This window comes from Hemicordylus capensis, chromosome 4, assembly GCF_027244095.1.
Source record: "Hemicordylus capensis ecotype Gifberg chromosome 4, rHemCap1.1.pri, whole genome shotgun sequence".
NCBI classification, from domain to species: domain Eukaryota; kingdom Metazoa; phylum Chordata; class Lepidosauria; order Squamata; family Cordylidae; genus Hemicordylus; species Hemicordylus capensis.
The window spans coordinates 69,597,481-69,615,181 of NC_069660.1; the positions used below are offsets into that span (position 1 = coordinate 69,597,481).

A 17,701-nucleotide genomic window follows, 5' to 3' on the forward strand; every position below is an offset into this window, starting at 1 on the left:
TTATACGTAGAGATAAAAGGTGTTACTGCAAAGGGACTTTCTGTCAGTCCAACCAGAGTGATTGGTTGATATCATTGATTTAAATGAATCCCATTTTAATCAATGCAACTTTAAAGGAATTAACTTTGGTGAGATTGTATGGTTAACTGAGCCAGTGCAGTGATTAGTATATGGCAAGAGAACTACAGGAACCTGCTCACCCATGATTTTCTTGGGTTGACTTTCAGCAAATGACTCTCAGCCTCTGTTCTCTAAGCATAAAATGAGAGCACCATAACTCAAAGATGAGAGTGTCATGTGATTGTGGAATATTGTGTGTGAATCATGCAGCAATAATATGTCTGTACTCATTCTTGTCACTAGGTAGTATACTGAATAGCATAAGCTTCCTTTACTCTTTGGCTAATCTCTGTGAGATTGTTTGCAGGATATATACTAGTCTGTGTGTATTTCTGTGATTCTACAACTGCACCTCACAGGATTGGAATGCTTCAGATATGATATCCTGGAAATGGAGTCAAGGAAAAGCTTTTTGCAGAATATATAAATGAGCCCTACATTGTGTGAAATAGTCAAATTATATGCAAATGTGCTTGGCTTGCAAAATTAGCTGCTTCTCTGTCGGATTTTTTTTAGCCTGCTTTCCAGTAAGATCATCCAGCATTCCGTGTGTGTGTGCTCCCCCCACTTTCAACTTTGCAGTGCGTGGACCAATATGAACCAAATTGGGTACAGTTGTAGGACACATAGGGACACCTGAACAGCGTAGTCTGTGTGATGTTATCCACCCAATTAAAGATTTTTGAGGTGCAAGTGGGCTAACTTGTGGATCGCCTATCTGTTTTGAACCAAATTTGCTACAGCTGTAGGGATACATAGGGACACCTCAATGGTATAGTTTGCGATGATGTCCAATTCAAGATGGCAGGTGCGTGAATATTTAAGGCACAAGTGGCTAACTTGTAGTCTATTTAACTGATTTGAACCAAATTTGGTACAGTTGTAGTGAGTGACACACAGGGACAACTCAATGGCATTTTTTGTGATGTTGTCATCCACCCCAATTCAAGATGGCGGATGTGTGAATGTTTGAGGCATAAGTGGGCTAACTTGTGAACTGCCTAACTAATATGAACCAAATTAGTTACAGCTATAGGGACACATAGGGACTTCAAAGATGTAGTTTGTGATTTTGTCATCCACTCTGATTCAAGATGGCAGATGCATAAACATTTGAGGTGCAAGAGGGCTAACTTGTGGACCGCCTAATTGATTTGAACCAAATTTGGTACAGTTGTACTGAGTAACACACACAGACACCTGAATGGCATAGTTTGTGATGATGTCATCCAGCCCAATTCAAGATGGCGGATGTGTGAATGTTTGAGGTGCAAGTGGTCTAACTTGTGAACTGCTTAACCGGTTTTGACCAGATTTAGTCCAGTTGTAGGGATAGTGAAAGGAAGTAGGTAGATTAGTTCTTACTACAATTATTATTTATTAGATTTCTATACCGCCCTTCCAAAAATGGCTCAGGGTATATGGCTCAGGATACACAGAGAAATAACAAACAAATAAGATGGATTCCTGTCCCCAAAGGGCTCACAATCTAAAAATAAACATAAGATAGACACCAGCAACAGTCACTGGAGGTACTGTGCTGGGGCCAGTTATGAACAATTTGTTTTTAAACACAGGGCACACAGTCCTCTCTCTGTGTCTGTGATACAGATGTGTGAACAAACGTTTAGACCATGTTGCAATGTTGGCGGTAGCTGTATAATGATGCCTTCCCATCAGTGTAGCTGTGGGTCTATGCCATTTGATCTGTCTCAGGAGGTTGGTAATAACGTTAGCATTGTTTCAAAGGGGGACAGGACTGCAGGTGGTGAGCTGAGGACCTGGCACAGCTCCCTGTGCTTCCAGTGCAATTGGACAATGAGCCTGAATCACCCGCAAGCTGCCAACAGCTGGAGCAATTAGCAGGGGCAGGTATAGCTGTGGGGCATGTTAGGAGGCTCACAGCTCAGTGCCTGTGAGTCAGGGAGGAAGTTGAGGCAAGCAGGTGGCCCAACTGGGAGCCAGTCCAGCTGTATTCTAAGAGCCGGCCCATCAGTGCTGCATTGGCTGGCACTGGGGCTAGCTTTATGTCTGAGAAGTTTCACGGCATCATTCATGGAGGTGAAGGAAGTAGCAGCCAGGGCTTCTGCCAAGGACTCTCTGTTTTCATACTGTGCTGTTTTCTTCATTCCTGGTGACCATGGTGGGCTGGAAAATACGGAACTGAAAAAATGTCCACAAGAACAGAAAACCGGAGTGATGAGTCGGAATAGGAAGATAGCTGCTGGGGCATGTGTAAATCTTAACATGTTGGTTGCTGAATCCATTAATACTGTATAAAGGTAGGAGAGATAAATAATCTCCATTGCTGGGGGGTTATTTGGCTTCTGCTCTGGCAGCAGGACTCTGCCTGTTCTGCTACCTGGATTAGCTGCTCATTCCTAATACAGTCTTCAGACATTCTTACATACTTACACACACACACACTTGTAAAGAGACTGTCATTATAATGAGCTGTGAGTGCTGACGAACTTCTTTCCCAATGGTGCTGCATTCACCTCTGCTCTCCTCGCTTTGTTTTGTTCTCCTCTGCCTATCCTCCCTGGTTGCCCTGCCTCTGTTAATGGCATTGGCTTAGCTTTTCCAATGTCACAGCAGAGCTGGCCAGCCTTGCTTTTTGGCAGCCAGTGCATACGTGGCTACTGGAGGGTCTCCAAATCTGAATTCAAAGGTTCAAGAATATTTGGGGAGGAGAGCTGGTCTGGTGTAGCGAGCATGAATTGTCCCATTTGCTAAGCAGGGTCTGCCTTGGTTTGCATTTGGATGGGTGACTACATATAAATGCTGTAAGATATTCCCCCTAGGGGATGGGGCCATATTTCAGTGCTAGAGCATCTGCATACTTGCATGCAGAAGGTCCCAGGTTCACTCCCTGGTATCTCCAAAAACTTTCCCGACAGAAGGCTTTAATGCGGCTTTTCTGCAAGGCGTTACTGCAAGTTCAGAGTTGGGGGGGGGGAACCTGACGCAAAAAGTGGTTTTTTAAGACCCCAGATGTAAATCGGGCTACATTCTCATGTGCAATGAAAATCCCGAATTGTGTGTCAAGTGCTCCCCAATAGCTCGCAGGGACTTCAAGGTAAATTTGGCCAATATGCGAACACACACCTCCATTCCAGAGGAGATGTGGACTAAAAGCCAGGTATGAAAAACTTCCAGGTAGGGCTGGGAGAGATTTCTTCCCGAAACCTTGGGGTGCTGCTGCCAGTCAGTGTAGAGAAGAGCTGCACAACTTCAGCCCTCTTGCAGATGTTGGCCCACAGCTCCCATCATCTCTGTATACTGGCCACTGTAGCTGGGAATGATGGGAGTTGCAGTCCAATAAAAACTGCAGGGCCAAAGTAGATGGTGCTGAGCTAGATAGACCAATGGTCTGTCTCAGTATAAGACAGCTTCCTATGTTCCTATCCTGTGTGAAATCTGTATGTGCACAAACTGCAAAAGTAGTACGTCATAAGCTTTTAAACTGCAGTTTGCCTACACAGATTGATTGAGCGGTCTCAGAACTCTTTTTCTGGAAAGGAAATGCAGAGATGCGGCCAGCCCTGCAAACATCTGTAATTCCATCGGAGCCATGCCTATTCAAAAAGTAACAGGAACAGTAGCATTAGCACTAACGTTTAGATTGTGAGCTCTTTGGAGACAGGGAGCCTGTTTGTTTGTTTGTTTGTTTGTTTGTTTGTTTGTTTGTTTGCTTGTTTGCTTGTTTGTTTGTTGTTTGTTTGTTTGTATGTATCTATGTAAACTGCTTTGGGAACTTTTGTTGAAAAGTGGTATATAAATACTTGTCATATCCGTAACAACAGTCCACATGCACTGTCATTGCACAGCTTTACGGTTCTAAAAAAAAAATCCAAGAAACTCCATTTGTCAGTGTGATGTGGAGAAAGTCCAGACTGACAACAGATCAGTTATGACATGTCAACCCCCATAAAGAGTGAGTGATCAAGGTGTGACCATCCTGGACTAAGCACATCATCTGGAAGCACCCTGGGGCAGACCATATTTAAACTACTACTGCTACTACTACTACTTATATACCACTTTTCAACAAAAGTTTCCAAAGGGGTTTACATAGAAAAATGAATACATAATTCAGACGGCTCTGTCCCCAAAGGGCTCACAATCAAAAACGAAATATATGATAGATACCAGCAATAGCTCCTGGAGGGATGCTGTGCTGGAGCTGGATAGGGAGAATTGTTCTCCCCCAGCTAAATTAAGAGAATCATCGCTTTAAATGGTGCCTCTTTGCTCAGTTAGCAGGGGTTAAAGATGTAGATCTGCAGTAGCAGCATATATTTTGTACATCAGAAACCAATTTTCATGATACCACTGCAACTGATCATATCTGGGTGAACAACCCTAGTCTTCTCTGCGTGGTCGGTTACTCCCAATGGAGGCAACTTTAGCGTGGTATAATGAAAAGTAGTCCCAGCTCAGCATCTGAATTTGCGACGCTTTTGGGGGTAGTGTGCTGCTCCTGGCAATGGAACACCCGGAGTGAGGAATACATTGTCAAGAACACGGCACCAGACTGTTTGACTTCTTATCTCTTGTCTGGAAATGTAGATGGAAATAGTCATGGGAGCTATAGGACCTTGCCTGTGTAAAATGGCTGTATTTATGATAGGTTGTACACAAGGCTGGTATTTATGAGCACAGAGATTATATTTATGCAGGCAGTAGGTGATTTTTAGATGAAGGGATACTGGCATGTCAATATGGAAGGAGCCTTGAAGCTAGATGCTGTGGTTTACCCAGGTAAATTGAGTCAAGATGAAGATGAGCTCCCATGAAATAAAGCAGTTTGAAGCATAGTACATAAATCTCCACCTTGGGAAATTATGATGTATGCCTCAGATAGTGCTACCACCTGAGACCTCGTACTATAGGGATTTTCCCTCCCTCATCTCAGTCTTTGCAGTGTCAAGCAGAGCATAAGAACAGATGGCACCAAATGTAGACAGCCAAGTTGATTGTCTTGATGTGGTAATTAGCAAAATACCATAGCCCTATTCAGACATTGCATTGTATGGGTGTACAGATGTCTGTTTGTACATTTCTACATTTGGGGTGTGTGAATGACTGTGCCTGCATTCAGGTAAAAAGTGAACCTGGGTCCAGGTCCCTCAAATGCATGGTATAGATAGGAAGTCTACTGCTGTATCTGCCTTCAACATAATGAAGTCATTCACACACCAAGAAATAAATTAAAAAAAAACAACTGTATTCTACCCAGCTTTGGGAGCTGTGTTTGTTCCCAGTTTTGGGTTCTGTGGAAGCAATGGAGGAGGAAAAGCTATCCAGGTTTTCCTACTACTTTGCCTCCACACAATCACTTCTACCCAGGTTTCCCTCCTACCTTGCTTCCAAACAATCAAAAATTTGGAGCACACACAGTTCCCAAACCCGGATAGAACACAGTTTTTGATTGTGTGAATGACCTAATGTGTGAATAACTGTACCTGTGTACACTGTACACCCATATGAATGTTTTTTTCTTACATTTATATCCTGCTCTTCCTCCAAGGACCCCAGAGCAGTGTACATGGTTATGTTTGTCCTCACAACAACCCTGTGAGGTAGGTTAGGCTGAGATATATGCAACTGGAACAGGGCTCTTGTTTCTGTTTGATTGTGTTTTGAAATGCATCTGTTCTGGGCATTTTGTGAGGGGAAATGGAAAAATGCAGAGTCCCAAATGACAGGGTTAGCTATGCATCTATATATTCCTCTTTGCTAATTTTATCATTTGGTACTTCTGGCAGCAATGAAGGACTGCTATCAGCTTGGGGTCATGTGTGCATGCCCATGGGTTTGTTTTTAGCATTACTTGTTGCATCAGCCAGTGTGCAGGAACCATGTGTTCCCAGCTCGGGCCAGACAGAGATAAGGACACTGTGGTTAATAACCCTAACAGCTGGCCTCTCATGGGTATCGAATGGTTAGAACACTCTTACTGTTTTAAAAACAGGTTGGAGCCAGGAGTATATACTCACAGGAACATAGGAAGCTGCCACATACTGGGTGAGACCATGGGTCCATCTAGCTCAGTATCGTCTACCCAGACTGGCAGCGGCTTCTCCAAGGTTGCAGGCAGGAATCTCTCTCAGCCCTATCTTGGAGAAGCCAGGGAGGGAACTTGGAACCTTCTGCATGCTGCACGAATACAGCTAATATTTATATACAGCTTTTCAACGAAAATTCCCAAAGCAGTTTACATAGATATAAATAAATGGCTACCTGTCCCCAAAGGCTCACAATCTAAAAATGGCTGTTGCTGATGTCTATCTTATGTTTCAAGATAGACATCAGCAACAGCCACTGGAGGGATGCTGTGCTGGGGATGGATAGGACCAGTCATTCTCCCCCTGCTCAGTAAAGAGAATCGCCACTTTTAAAAGGTGCCTCTTTGCTCAGTTAGAAACAAGGAGGTTCTAACTATGTATCTTCTGCTATGTATCCCTATCACTCCTGTGATAGTGCAATGTGTTACCATAAGGTTTGCGCAAATTTGGACCTCAATATTTCAGATATTGCCTCCAATGCTGTTTTGGAAGCTGTTTGATGGGGAGATGGGTCTTCTTTTCCATGGAGGAAAAATGGATGTGCACTTATGTGCTTGCATTTGTGGCTGACAGGATAGATCACACATGCAAGGAGATCTGTAGGTTAATAACTCTACTGAATGAAGCAGCAGTCTTGTGGCTGGCATATTACCACTCACTGCTGGTTCCTAGCTTATGGAGGCTAGAAAGAGGAGCTGTCCCTCTTATCCCCCTGATACTCCTTGGAAAAGCAAAGCAGCTGCAGAGGTAATACATTCTGTGTGAAGGTGACCTTCTTCTACCTGTCATCCCTATTTCCTTAGGCTGAAACTTATTCTCTACTCGGGTAGAGGCAAGAGGGTCACCTATGCTTCTCTAAATTCCCTCCTTTCAAAAAGAATATGCCATATCTCAGCTCCAGTAAAGTGTAATTTATTAATTCTGCCCTTTCTCCAAAGAGCCGGGGACAGTGCACAGGGTCTTTCCTCCTTTTATCCTCCCAACAACCTTGTAAAGTAGGTTAGACCAAGAGAGAAAATGATAGAGCCAGGGCCTACGCAAGCATCATGGCTGCATAGAGATTTATACCTGGGTCTTCCTGGTGCTAGTCCAGCACTCTAAACACTACACTACACTGCTTCTCTGTTCGCCCAGACATCTTTATAACAGACATGTGTTTGGAGGCATCATTTGTCAACTTTACAGATAATTTAATTTGTTGCCCCTGTTACAAAGGATATCAGGGAATGAGAGGTACAACTCCTCCTTCAACTCTTATAAGTTAGTTGGTAGAAGGCCTGGCCCTGAAGCTGCTGATCCAGTTGGTGGTCAAATCTCTACAAATCTCTTGTTTGCGGGACATTTGGGGACGACAGGGAGCCCTTTCTCACCGATCAAGGGAAAGCAGGGAGGCAGGCTGCTAGCACTTACCTCCCTGCAGACAATCCGTCTTGTCTTCCTGGGTGGGTGGATTGTCCACCCACATGGTTGCAGGTAGCTGCTGGCAGCATGAAGGGTCAGGGGATGGGAAGTGTTGCCCTGCCCCGAAACTCCCCAAATGCACACCATGAATTCCCTGATGCCAGCTGAGGACCCTGTAGTCTCCCAGCCAGGGACCCTGCAGTCTGCAAGCAGCCAGGACTGGCAGACGACCTAACAAATGAGGTAAAGAGAGCATTTGTTCTTGTATCTTCATTTTGCAGGTGGGTTCTGCAGGCGGGTTTGTTGCTGCAGCTGCGACAGCAGCCACTTGCCTCCTGCTGCCTCTCATGAGGAGCCAAGAGTGAGCTTGGCTGCCTTAGCCCACTCTTGGCTGCTCGTGAGAACAGCCTCTGTGTGTTTCAGCGCTCACCTGGGACTGTAGGAAACTGCTATCTGGTATTGTCCAACATATTGGGTCCCCAGATGTTGTTGGATTACAGTTCTCATCATCCCCTGCCACAATGGCCTTTGACCATCATGGCTGAAGACATCTGGGGACCCAAGTTTAAAAATCCTTATCCTAATCAGTTGCTGCCCTAGAGACAGTGCAGAATCTCCTTTCTTGGGGCATTCAAGGAATGAAAGAGCACACATCTATGTGCATCTGCCTGAACTTATGTAGATAATGAATGAGGCTGAACTCTGTGGCCCACTGAGCTCTGATTCTGCGGGCAACTTGGAAAGTGCATGTATAAGATGTTTTACAGGTACCCCTAAAAATGTAGTATATGAATGCTACAAACACATTTATTTATAGTACATTTGCCAGAGAGTAAACTGGCAAGAGTAAAACAGTAAACTCTTCAAGAGTTTCCAGCTGTTTGAAACAGAGCATTGACAATGATGTTTTAACATTGATATGTGTTTGCTCAAGTTTGTAAGATCTTTGTTTTTATTTGTTTTATCTATGCATTAAAGAGGTCTTAAAATCTTGTCTGGAATAGAATTGTACTCTGCGCATGTTCAGTAATACTTATTCTGTACTATTTCACATTCCCCGGGACACATTTCACATGCCTTGAAAACAGAACCAGGGCACTAGGCCCAATTAAGTCCAATAATAAAGTCAGTCACTGCCATAGTCTGGAAATTTACACAAGGGGTAAAGAATAAGTAATAGAAATGTGCTTATTTTTAATGTGTCTAATTTTCTTTGGTAACTGCTTGTTTGGATTTATAGTATGGATTTGTTTAAATTTATTTCAGTGAATTTCATGATTTATATTCATTTTTAGTAGAGTTTTTAACTGAAGCGGAGGGTATGCAAGCAAAATTCCATACCAACTCCTTTAAATCAGAAACTACAGAGCTTTTAAGGAGGTGAGCCAGAAAATGTTGCCGTTGGAAAGCTCACAACCAATAATAGGGTCAATATGAGCAACCTCCTTATTGGTTTGCAGACTGGAACTAATCAGGCTTATTGGAAGACCTTATCTCCAGATGATTCCCCCCCCCCCCGCAATACCATAAATGCACAGTTGTTACTCATTAGTTGCAGGGGATGCAGTCTTATTCTCTCCAAGTAAGAGATCTACACACGATCCGCGTGTAGAGCCAGAAGGGGGTTTGGGGGAGAGCAGGCTTGACGTTCTCCCTGGGTGGCCGGATAAACCACCTACAAAATTATCGGCTCCGTCACGGAGCTGGTCAGGGCAGTGGGATTTGGGGTCCTCCTGGCCCCCAGGAGTCCCATTAGGCACCACACGAGTCTGCCATGCCTTTTGGGGAGACTCCCAATGCCAGGAGGCTTGTTGTAGCCTCCCAGTTGGGAAGCTACTTGTGAGTCACTGCAGTGCGGAGCCGCACTGCCACCACACATGATCTGTCAACCCATTTTTGCGGTGCTCTCACTCCCGACACCCGGGTTAAGCGGCGGGCTTCATAAGCGGGCTTTCCACTGTTCTGCCAGTGGGAGCCGCCCAGCTCCCATTGCTGCACATGGGCTCCCTTAGCCTGGTTCCTGGTGCTTGTGGAAACAGCCTCAGCATCTGGTTGCTGGGAAAATAATACTTCCCCCAGCTAGTTTGTGTGTTCCTCTTGTGATCAGAACGTGGTGTGGGAGACAGAGAGGCTAAGGAACCAGGGTAAGGGAGCCGAGCTCTCTTTCGGTTCGTGTGCAGCAATGAGAGCCGTGTGGCTCCAGGCGGCAGCTCGGCAGCAAGCCCGCTGTTTAACCTGGGTTTTGGGCACAAGAGTGCCCCCCAAACCGGGTTAAGAGATCTTGTGTTGCTGCTGTGATTCACAAGGAGACCCCCCAATAGGGCAGCTGCAACAAGCTTCCCGGCATTGGGGGGGCTCCCCAAAATGACCCGCACACTTGTGCGGGGCATTCTCGTCCTTCCAGGGGCCAGGAGGCCCCTGATCCCCGCTGCCCCAACCAGCTCCGTGATGGAGGCGGTAATCATGTGGGCAGCTGATCCAGCCGCCCAGGGCAAGCTGCCTGCTTGTGTGTGGGGAGAGCGGGTCAAGCCCGCTCTCCCCTCAACCCCCCTGTAGGCTCTCCACACTGGTCATGTGGAAAGCCTTCTGGTGTGTCTATGCCTTTGAGAGCTGTGCATCCATTTCATTGGAATGGACAGGTGTGTAGCTAGGGGAGAGGCGGGCCCATGTTCACCCCTTCCCTTGGTGGCCCCGCAGAGTGAGGGAGATAATGGAGAAAATAGGGAGAGGTGGCACTCGGGGGCCCTCTGGACCTGAGGGCCCCGGGTTCTTTGAACCCATCTGATCAATTATAGCTGCACCCCTGGGAATGGACATCTCCCTCTCCCTCCTTAAAGCAATGAGCCAGAGCATTGCTGGCCTGCAGCCTCTCAGCAGTGCTAAGTAACTAACCTCATACAATGGGCTATAGCTCAGTGGTAGAGCCAGTGCTTTATAAGAAGAAGGTCCCAGTTTCAGTCCCCACTTTCTCTAGGCAGGGCTGGGAAAGACTGTGTTTTAACCCTGGGAAGCCACTGCCCGACCTTCTTATGAGACTGGATACTTAGCATTGCGGAGAGGTTGCAGGATAATGGTCTGACACAGTAGGAAGCTGTTTCATATGTTCATCCCACCAGCTCACAGTATACTGTGACAGCATAATGTGCTATTGGTTCTTGTTTAGGGACAGTGACAGTTTAATACCAAGGGGAAAAGTGGGGGGGGGGGGCGTAGTATCTGGAATAACTTTGAGATTTATTTCCATGAATGAATTTCTCTTCCAGATCTCACTGAATAGCTTTGTAATTCACTTTACTTTCCTTAGATATGACTTGTTTGATTTTTATGAAGGCAAAGGTTGAGTTCAATCAATTTGCTTATTAATAGTGGTTAATAGTTTTAACTTTTTAACTTTTAATTGTTGAAATATGTTAATCTTTTTATTGGTTGTTTTTATGGTCCTGTAAACCGCCCAGACAACTTGTGTTTTGGGCGGCATAGAAATATGACAAATAAATAAATGGTTTCACAGGGTCAAAGGGCTGGTTCAGATGGTGTGTCTGCTGGACCATCCTAAATGCATGGGGGAGCACCCATCTCCCTGCATTGGCACATTATCCTGCTACCTCCTAATCAGGTGGGGAGGTTTCACCCAAACCACCACGAATGTCAGAGCTAAATAAGACATTAATGTCATATTTAACTTACACGTTTGGGGGTGGTTTGGATGAACCACCCTCTCCCCATCCATGTGAATAGGAGACAGTGGGATTTCATACCACTAGATGAGGGGATGACATGCTCACTCATGCTCCTCACCCACATGCTTAGGACAGGCCGATGAATGCATCATCTGAACTGGTCCAAATTGGGTTAAGTGCAAGATAAGCTGCCTCCAAGAAGACCTGTTTATGAGGTCTCATTATGGATTTCTAGGATATTGTTTTTTGCCTGTTATATAGCACAGTGATGTCAAAAGGCAAAGGTTACTATGCAGCCTTGGTAAGAGGAAAACCATGGGCAGGATCCAGACTATGTTAATCATGACTAGTTCCATTAAAATTAATGGGACAAGTCAGTCATGATTAATTCGTCTCATTTATTTCAATGGTGCTTAGTCATGACTAACATAGTCTGGGTCTTGCCCAGTGTCAATTGAAGAACAGGATATTCAGGAATTCTCAGCTTGGGTTATTGGAATACAAGTGGACAGTGAGCCTTAGAGTTCCTTCTGAGTCAGTCTTAGCATTCAATCCCATTGAATTCAGTGGGACATATATCTGAATAAAGACCACAAGATTGCACTGCAACTATAATCTTCCTTTTGTGTTTTATAGAATTTAGGTGATGTGCAGTGCTGTCTCTTCAGAATGCATTTTTATTCAGAAGTATGTCTCACTGAATTTAATGAGATTTACTTCCAAGTAAATATGCATTGGACTGTAGCCTGATAGGACGCCCATGATTAGGAATATAATGATTTAATGGCAGAAAGTCTAGAAGTTAAGTTTCCTCTGTTCTATTCCCAGTCTATAGAGCACATTTAGAAATAAGCTGAAACCTTCCTATATTCAAAACTGTTAAGACTGGGTGGTCAAGGGGTGCTGATCTCTGCCCATGGATCTCTGCTATATTTGTTGAGAGTTTGATACCTGCTATTTTAATGGTACTGTTTGGTTTATTATTTTTATGCATTCAGTTACTTTTATTTTGTTGTTTACTGGAGTAGCTTGGGAACCACTGTGAGTTAAAAAGGAGCACAAAATTTTAATAAAATAAAAGATAAAGAAGGTAGAAATTAGCAGAAGGGCTGAAGAAGTGCCCAAATAATATAGGTATTGAACTTTTCAGGTTCACATGGGATTAAATTACTGTATCCTAATGAAAACCAATATTGCCTGATAAATTGGCATGTGGAGTGATTTAAGGAGAATACTAGGACCATTTGATATTCAAAAAATCATTAGTGACGCAGGACAGGAAGAAATCTGGCTAAGATAACCAAACACCTACTAAATGTATCTTTAGATGGTCTGTTTGTTTTACATGGTATATACATGCTTTTCAAAATATGCAGCCCACGCTGAGTCCTAGGGAGAAAGTGGGATAGAAATCCAAATAAAGGCATTGCTCACCAGAGTATCTATTCGATAATCCCGTCTTAGAATCCTTAAGATAAGTGATCAGTTAGGCAGAGTTCCTCAGAATGAAGGAGCTACTCCAGGATCTATAGCTAAGGAAAATGCCAGTGTTATATGCTCTTCACCTTCAGCCTTTGCAAAAAGCCCTTGTTCCTGAAACATTGTGGTCAGGTTAAAGCATAATTTGTCTCCTGCTGCACCTGCTGTGCATGTGTGTGTGTGTGTGTGTGTGTGTGTGTGTGTGTGTGTGTGTGTGTGTGTGTGTCTGAGCACTTGGATGCTTGCCGGTGTCCATATACCCTTCACCTTTCTCTCCTTGGGGGAACGGAGCTCAAAATCCCTCCCCTCGTCTTTGCCATGCCTGCCGGCTGCTGCTATTGCTGCCTGTGAGGCTGAGAGCATTGTTTGAATGATGAGGCTGGACTAGGTTAGATAGACCCTGGTGCTTCGAGAGAGGGAGCGAGCTGCTGCCTCTCCCATTTCTCTATTGCCTGCCCAGAAATCAGAACAGGAAAGCAGAAAGCAGCTGTTCTCTTCACTGAACTCAAGGGGAGCAGCAGAGAAGTTGAAGATGGGGGAGGCACATGGGACCACCGCATCTGTAGTCTCCCCAATGTAAGATTGTCCACTGGGGCAGATTTCCTAATGCCACCGAGGGACTGGCAGCGTTCTGGGTCCTTACCTCTCACCCACCTCCCAGGGGCATGGTTGTAAGTGGAGGCTGCAGCTGAGACCTGCCATCATGCTAAAGTTCCGAGCAGACCGACGAGTCAGGTAGGCTTTGCCAGGTGACGATGCCGAGCTCTAGTGGGAGGCAGTGGGTCACGGCCTTGCTCTGCCTGCTTTGGGGGCTCATATATTTTGAATAACGGCTCAGAGAACTTCATTTTGGTGACTGCTGCATTGCAGTGCTTGGGGTAGCAGATGCTTAACTCAGGAGTTTGTGGAACAGGACCAGACAAGGCAGCTGCTTGTGAGGAAATATTTAAGGAGGTTCTGGGGAAGTTGGCTGCCCTCTTCTTGCTGAACCCGGAAAGCTGGGATGGGGGAGAAGGAGGCACTTGGATGAGTGCCAGCGGGAGCTGCAGAAGCCACACACAACTACAAAGGATGCTGGAAGGAGGAGAACTGAGCCTGAGAATAAAGGGAAACCTGCTTCTGGCTGAATTGATCCTCCCAAATACAGGCTACAAGCAAAGCAGTGCAGGGGCTAAGAAGAGTCCCAGAGGCAATACCTGTCTGTGAAGAACACTTCCAGCAGCTGGAGGAAAGTTAGTTGCCTCAAGGCTTTGTAAGGCTCAACAAACAGATTTGGTCTCTCCCCATCTTGCCCCAGTTTAGAAACAAAATGCAGGTTGAATGTATTTTAATGTGAAGTGCTTTCCTTGTCAAAATAATAGCAATCAGGAGCGTGTTTCAAGTGTGCATAATACTCTCGCAAGGAATGTTAGTTGCATGTGATAGTCATTACTATTGTTATTGTTGTTGTTTTATAAATATATCCAGCTCTTCATAGCATAACACCAAAGATAGGCCCCTGCCCAAAGGACCTTAACTCTCTAAAGTTTGGCAGCTGAGCGAAGAGAGGCAGGATGGTAGAAGTAAAGAGAACATGTGATGAATGTAAGCAGATGCAAATACAGATACTCGGGCATTGTTGTGATTAGGAAAGAAGACTAGAGGTTAAGTAAGGGCTTCTGTGCTAACAGTATTCTTGTGGAATACATGCATTGCTCATGCCATGGGTATAAATGCTCATCCTCTGTCTGATTCTTCTTCTGGGTAGCAACACTAACACTATCAAAAGTTTGAGCCAGTCTTTCTGTGTGAAATAGTCACATCACCCTGGCTTGACTCCACCTTTAGGAAATGACTACCTGCCTGTCCAATGTTTCATTGTCACCCTTACCTAGTCCTTGGTGATGCTGTCATTCTTTGTTGAAATACATCTGCAGAATCACTACTGTCCCTAATTTATTCTGTTTTAAAAGTCTGTTTCTAAACCTTTGTTTCCCTGGTTTGAATACATTTCAAGTTTGATTATGTTGGATATAGAGTTGAGTCCCCTTTCATTTGAGATGTGAGCTACTGAAGATTTGGTGGGGGTGAAAGTTGACATGGTAGGCTGTATTGGCTAATCTTTCAGGGGAGATATTTCACAAATGCTACTGATGCTATTTCATACTTTCAGCTGAAACTCTGACATAGTTTGGGAGCTAGGGCTTAGTCACAGGAACTCTCTTGCTCAGACCTTTGTTGCTTTGCTGAAACTATACAGTGGCAGGATGTTGACTGTATGTGTGTTGACATCATGCAAAAGGGCGGCCCATTTGGACCACTTTACCCTAACTCTATTAGGTACAGGATATTGGAAGCTATAGTGAGAGGGTCACATTACTGGTAAGGGGGGCATAGTCTGTGCTTGATCCAGCTACCTTGCTGAAGTTAATAATAATAATAATAATAATAATAATAATAATGATAATGATAATAATAATTCGATTTCTATACCGCCCTTCCAAAAATGGCTCAGGGCGGTTTACAAAGAGAAATAACAAATAAGATGGCTCCCTGTCCCCAAAGGGCTCACATTCTAAAAAGAAACATAAGACACACACCAGCAACAGTCACTGGAAGTACTGTGCTGGGGGTGGATAGGGCCAGTTACTCTCCCCCTGCTAAATAAAGAGAATCACCACGGTAAAAGGTGCCTCTTTGCCCAGTTAGCAGGGGTTAAGCAGCGCTATGTCTGAGCAGTGCTTGGATAGGTGGCTACCTGGGAACTCTGCATACACCATTTTGAGCTCCATGATGGAAGAAAGTGGGAAATAAATGTAATGAATAAGTTAGCCTGATCTGGATAATGGAAGGCCTCCGACTGCCTTTGTGGAAAAGCTGCTTATTTTTCCCTAGGCTTCAGTTCCTCAGGGTTAAAAAAAGGAGATATGGTCCTCCATGAGGCTTGACTATGCTTCAGTTCGAACATAAATTTAAGGCAAAAACACACAAAATGAGTATGATATTGAATTTTGCCAAGAATTCCTCACTGTTATTGTAATGGTGGTAAAACATCCTTCATGTTTAAGATCTTTGCATGATAGTGTGGTTGTGCAGAGACAGAAAAATGGAAGGTCAGGACTTAGGGGACTGAAAATCAAAACAGAAGGGAAAGCCTCAAAATGATGCTTTTTGATACAATATGCTCTGAATGAACTCCTACAATAAGTAGAACAAGATCTTTTTGCTGCTGAAGTTTGTGATATTCTGAAACAGGCTGGGCATACTGTGTTTTTAAATACATTGTACCACATTGTGCAGGGGCATCATTTCAGATTTGGAAGGAGGTACAATAACACTGTGTGTAGAACCAGTGTGTAGGTCAAGATATATGATCTCCTAAAGTATCTCTCTTGTTCAAGACTGAGGTCTACAGAGATGTTGGAAAGGATTTGGAGAGTACTTTAAATAATAGGTGATCTTAGGGATCAGCCAACAAGAAGCAGCAGTGAGCACAAAGTATAAGTGAGGAGTCTAGGATAACAAGTCAGGCATCAGGACCTTGGACAGAACCCACTGGAGCTGGAAGCAAGTTTAAGGTCAACAAGAATGTTGTTCCAGCACTGGTCAGAAGTGTATAGAGAACTGAAATACTGCAGGAAGGTAAATGGCCTTGGCCCCACCTTTCTATAGCAGATCAGCCAGTCAAAAAGATAGCTGTCTGGTTTTGAGAGGCACATACTCAGTTGCTGCTGATAAGGCTTCTGATATACAGGATACTGCTTGAGAACTAGTGTGATGGTTAAGACAGGACACCAGGAGATGAGGACATTTTTGGGGCAGGGTCACTGGTATTCAAGGAAATTGGTGGGGAAATGGGCAAGGAGCAAGAACAGTGGCTGCCAGTTGTTCTAGCTTGTCATCTGTGAAGTTTGTACAGGTGATGGTTCCCCAGTGGTGTCTTCCTGAGGTGGTCCATGGAGAAGACCTCACTAGTAGGCATCTCCAACGTCCCAGGACTCTGCCATTAATCTGAAACATGGAAACTGCTCTCCTCTGCCCTACTTAAAAGGCATCTCTGCAAATGTGAAGTGATAAGTATCCATATTCTCTCATTCAGTCTCAGGGTTTTGTCAATCGGAAGCTTAGGGCCAAACTAAATGTGACACTGGAGATGCACGACTGCATCTCTGATTTTATTTTTGTTTTTGCTAAAAGCTGTTGCAGGGGCCTCAATCAGAAATGGTTGGATCAGGGATGGGGGCTTCACTCTTTTACCCTTGCTTCAGCCATGATCAAAATTAGTCTCCACCCTGGAACTATTATGAGCCACAGAGAGGAAAATATACAAGTACCTATGCCTCCGTGTTTTCCCCTTTGTGGCTAATAGCAGTTCTGGGGGAGCAATCCATGCTATGGCCCCAGTCCAAACTGGGGAGGACCATGGCTAACAACAACAACAACAAACACACCAGAGATTCATTAATACATTTTGACTATTAGAGACACCAGACTGCAGATGAGATTGAACCCTTTCAGTATCTTGCCAGTGGAATAATTATCCACTGGAATAATAATAATAACCCTTTCAGTATCTTGCCAGTGGAATAATCATCCACTGGAATAATAATAATAATAATAATTCGATTTCTATACCGCCCTTCCAAAAATGGCTCAGGAATCCTCTTCCTATCACCATTAGACAAAAGTGGTCTAATCCGTTAGCAAATGTGTATACCATTAATTTTCATACCATCCCACGGCAATGTGTTCCATGCTCACTTTGCATTGTTTTAATCTGGCTCCTTGTTAAGCTGCCTCTCTATTTATACTCCTCATTGTCTCTGTGTGGATACTGAGGATGCAAACTGGGGTGGGACTATCAAGCAAGGTGGGAGAGAGTCTCTTCCAGTTGCCAATGTTTTGCGTTAACTTTCCTTCCCTGCAGTGCCAGAGGAAGTAAGGTATAGCGGGGAGAGAATTGATAGGCAG

At 44.4% G+C, this 17,701-nt stretch overlaps 1 protein-coding gene across 15 annotated transcripts in view; it reads left to right on the top strand.

Annotated features, from left to right (window-relative positions):
• Positions 1-17,701, top strand: part of PLEKHA6 (pleckstrin homology domain containing A6) — a 265,991-nt gene that overhangs the window by 153,288 nt on the left and 95,002 nt on the right. For 3 of the 15 annotated variants that reach the window (XM_053246367.1, XM_053246364.1, XM_053246365.1), the window contains exon 1: positions 13,457-13,486. The exons of 4 other annotated variants lie outside the window; for them this stretch is intronic. Coding sequence is in view for 3 of the 11 variants with exons in the window: in XM_053246375.1 (XP_053102350.1) it covers positions 13,455-13,486 (32 nt within the window). In the remaining 8 variants the exon portion in view is untranslated. Of the gene's footprint in view, positions 1-13,446; positions 13,487-17,701 lie in introns of those variants that run through there. 8 more of the 15 variants (XR_008306233.1, XM_053246363.1, XM_053246375.1 and 5 more) reach the window with 7 other exon arrangements.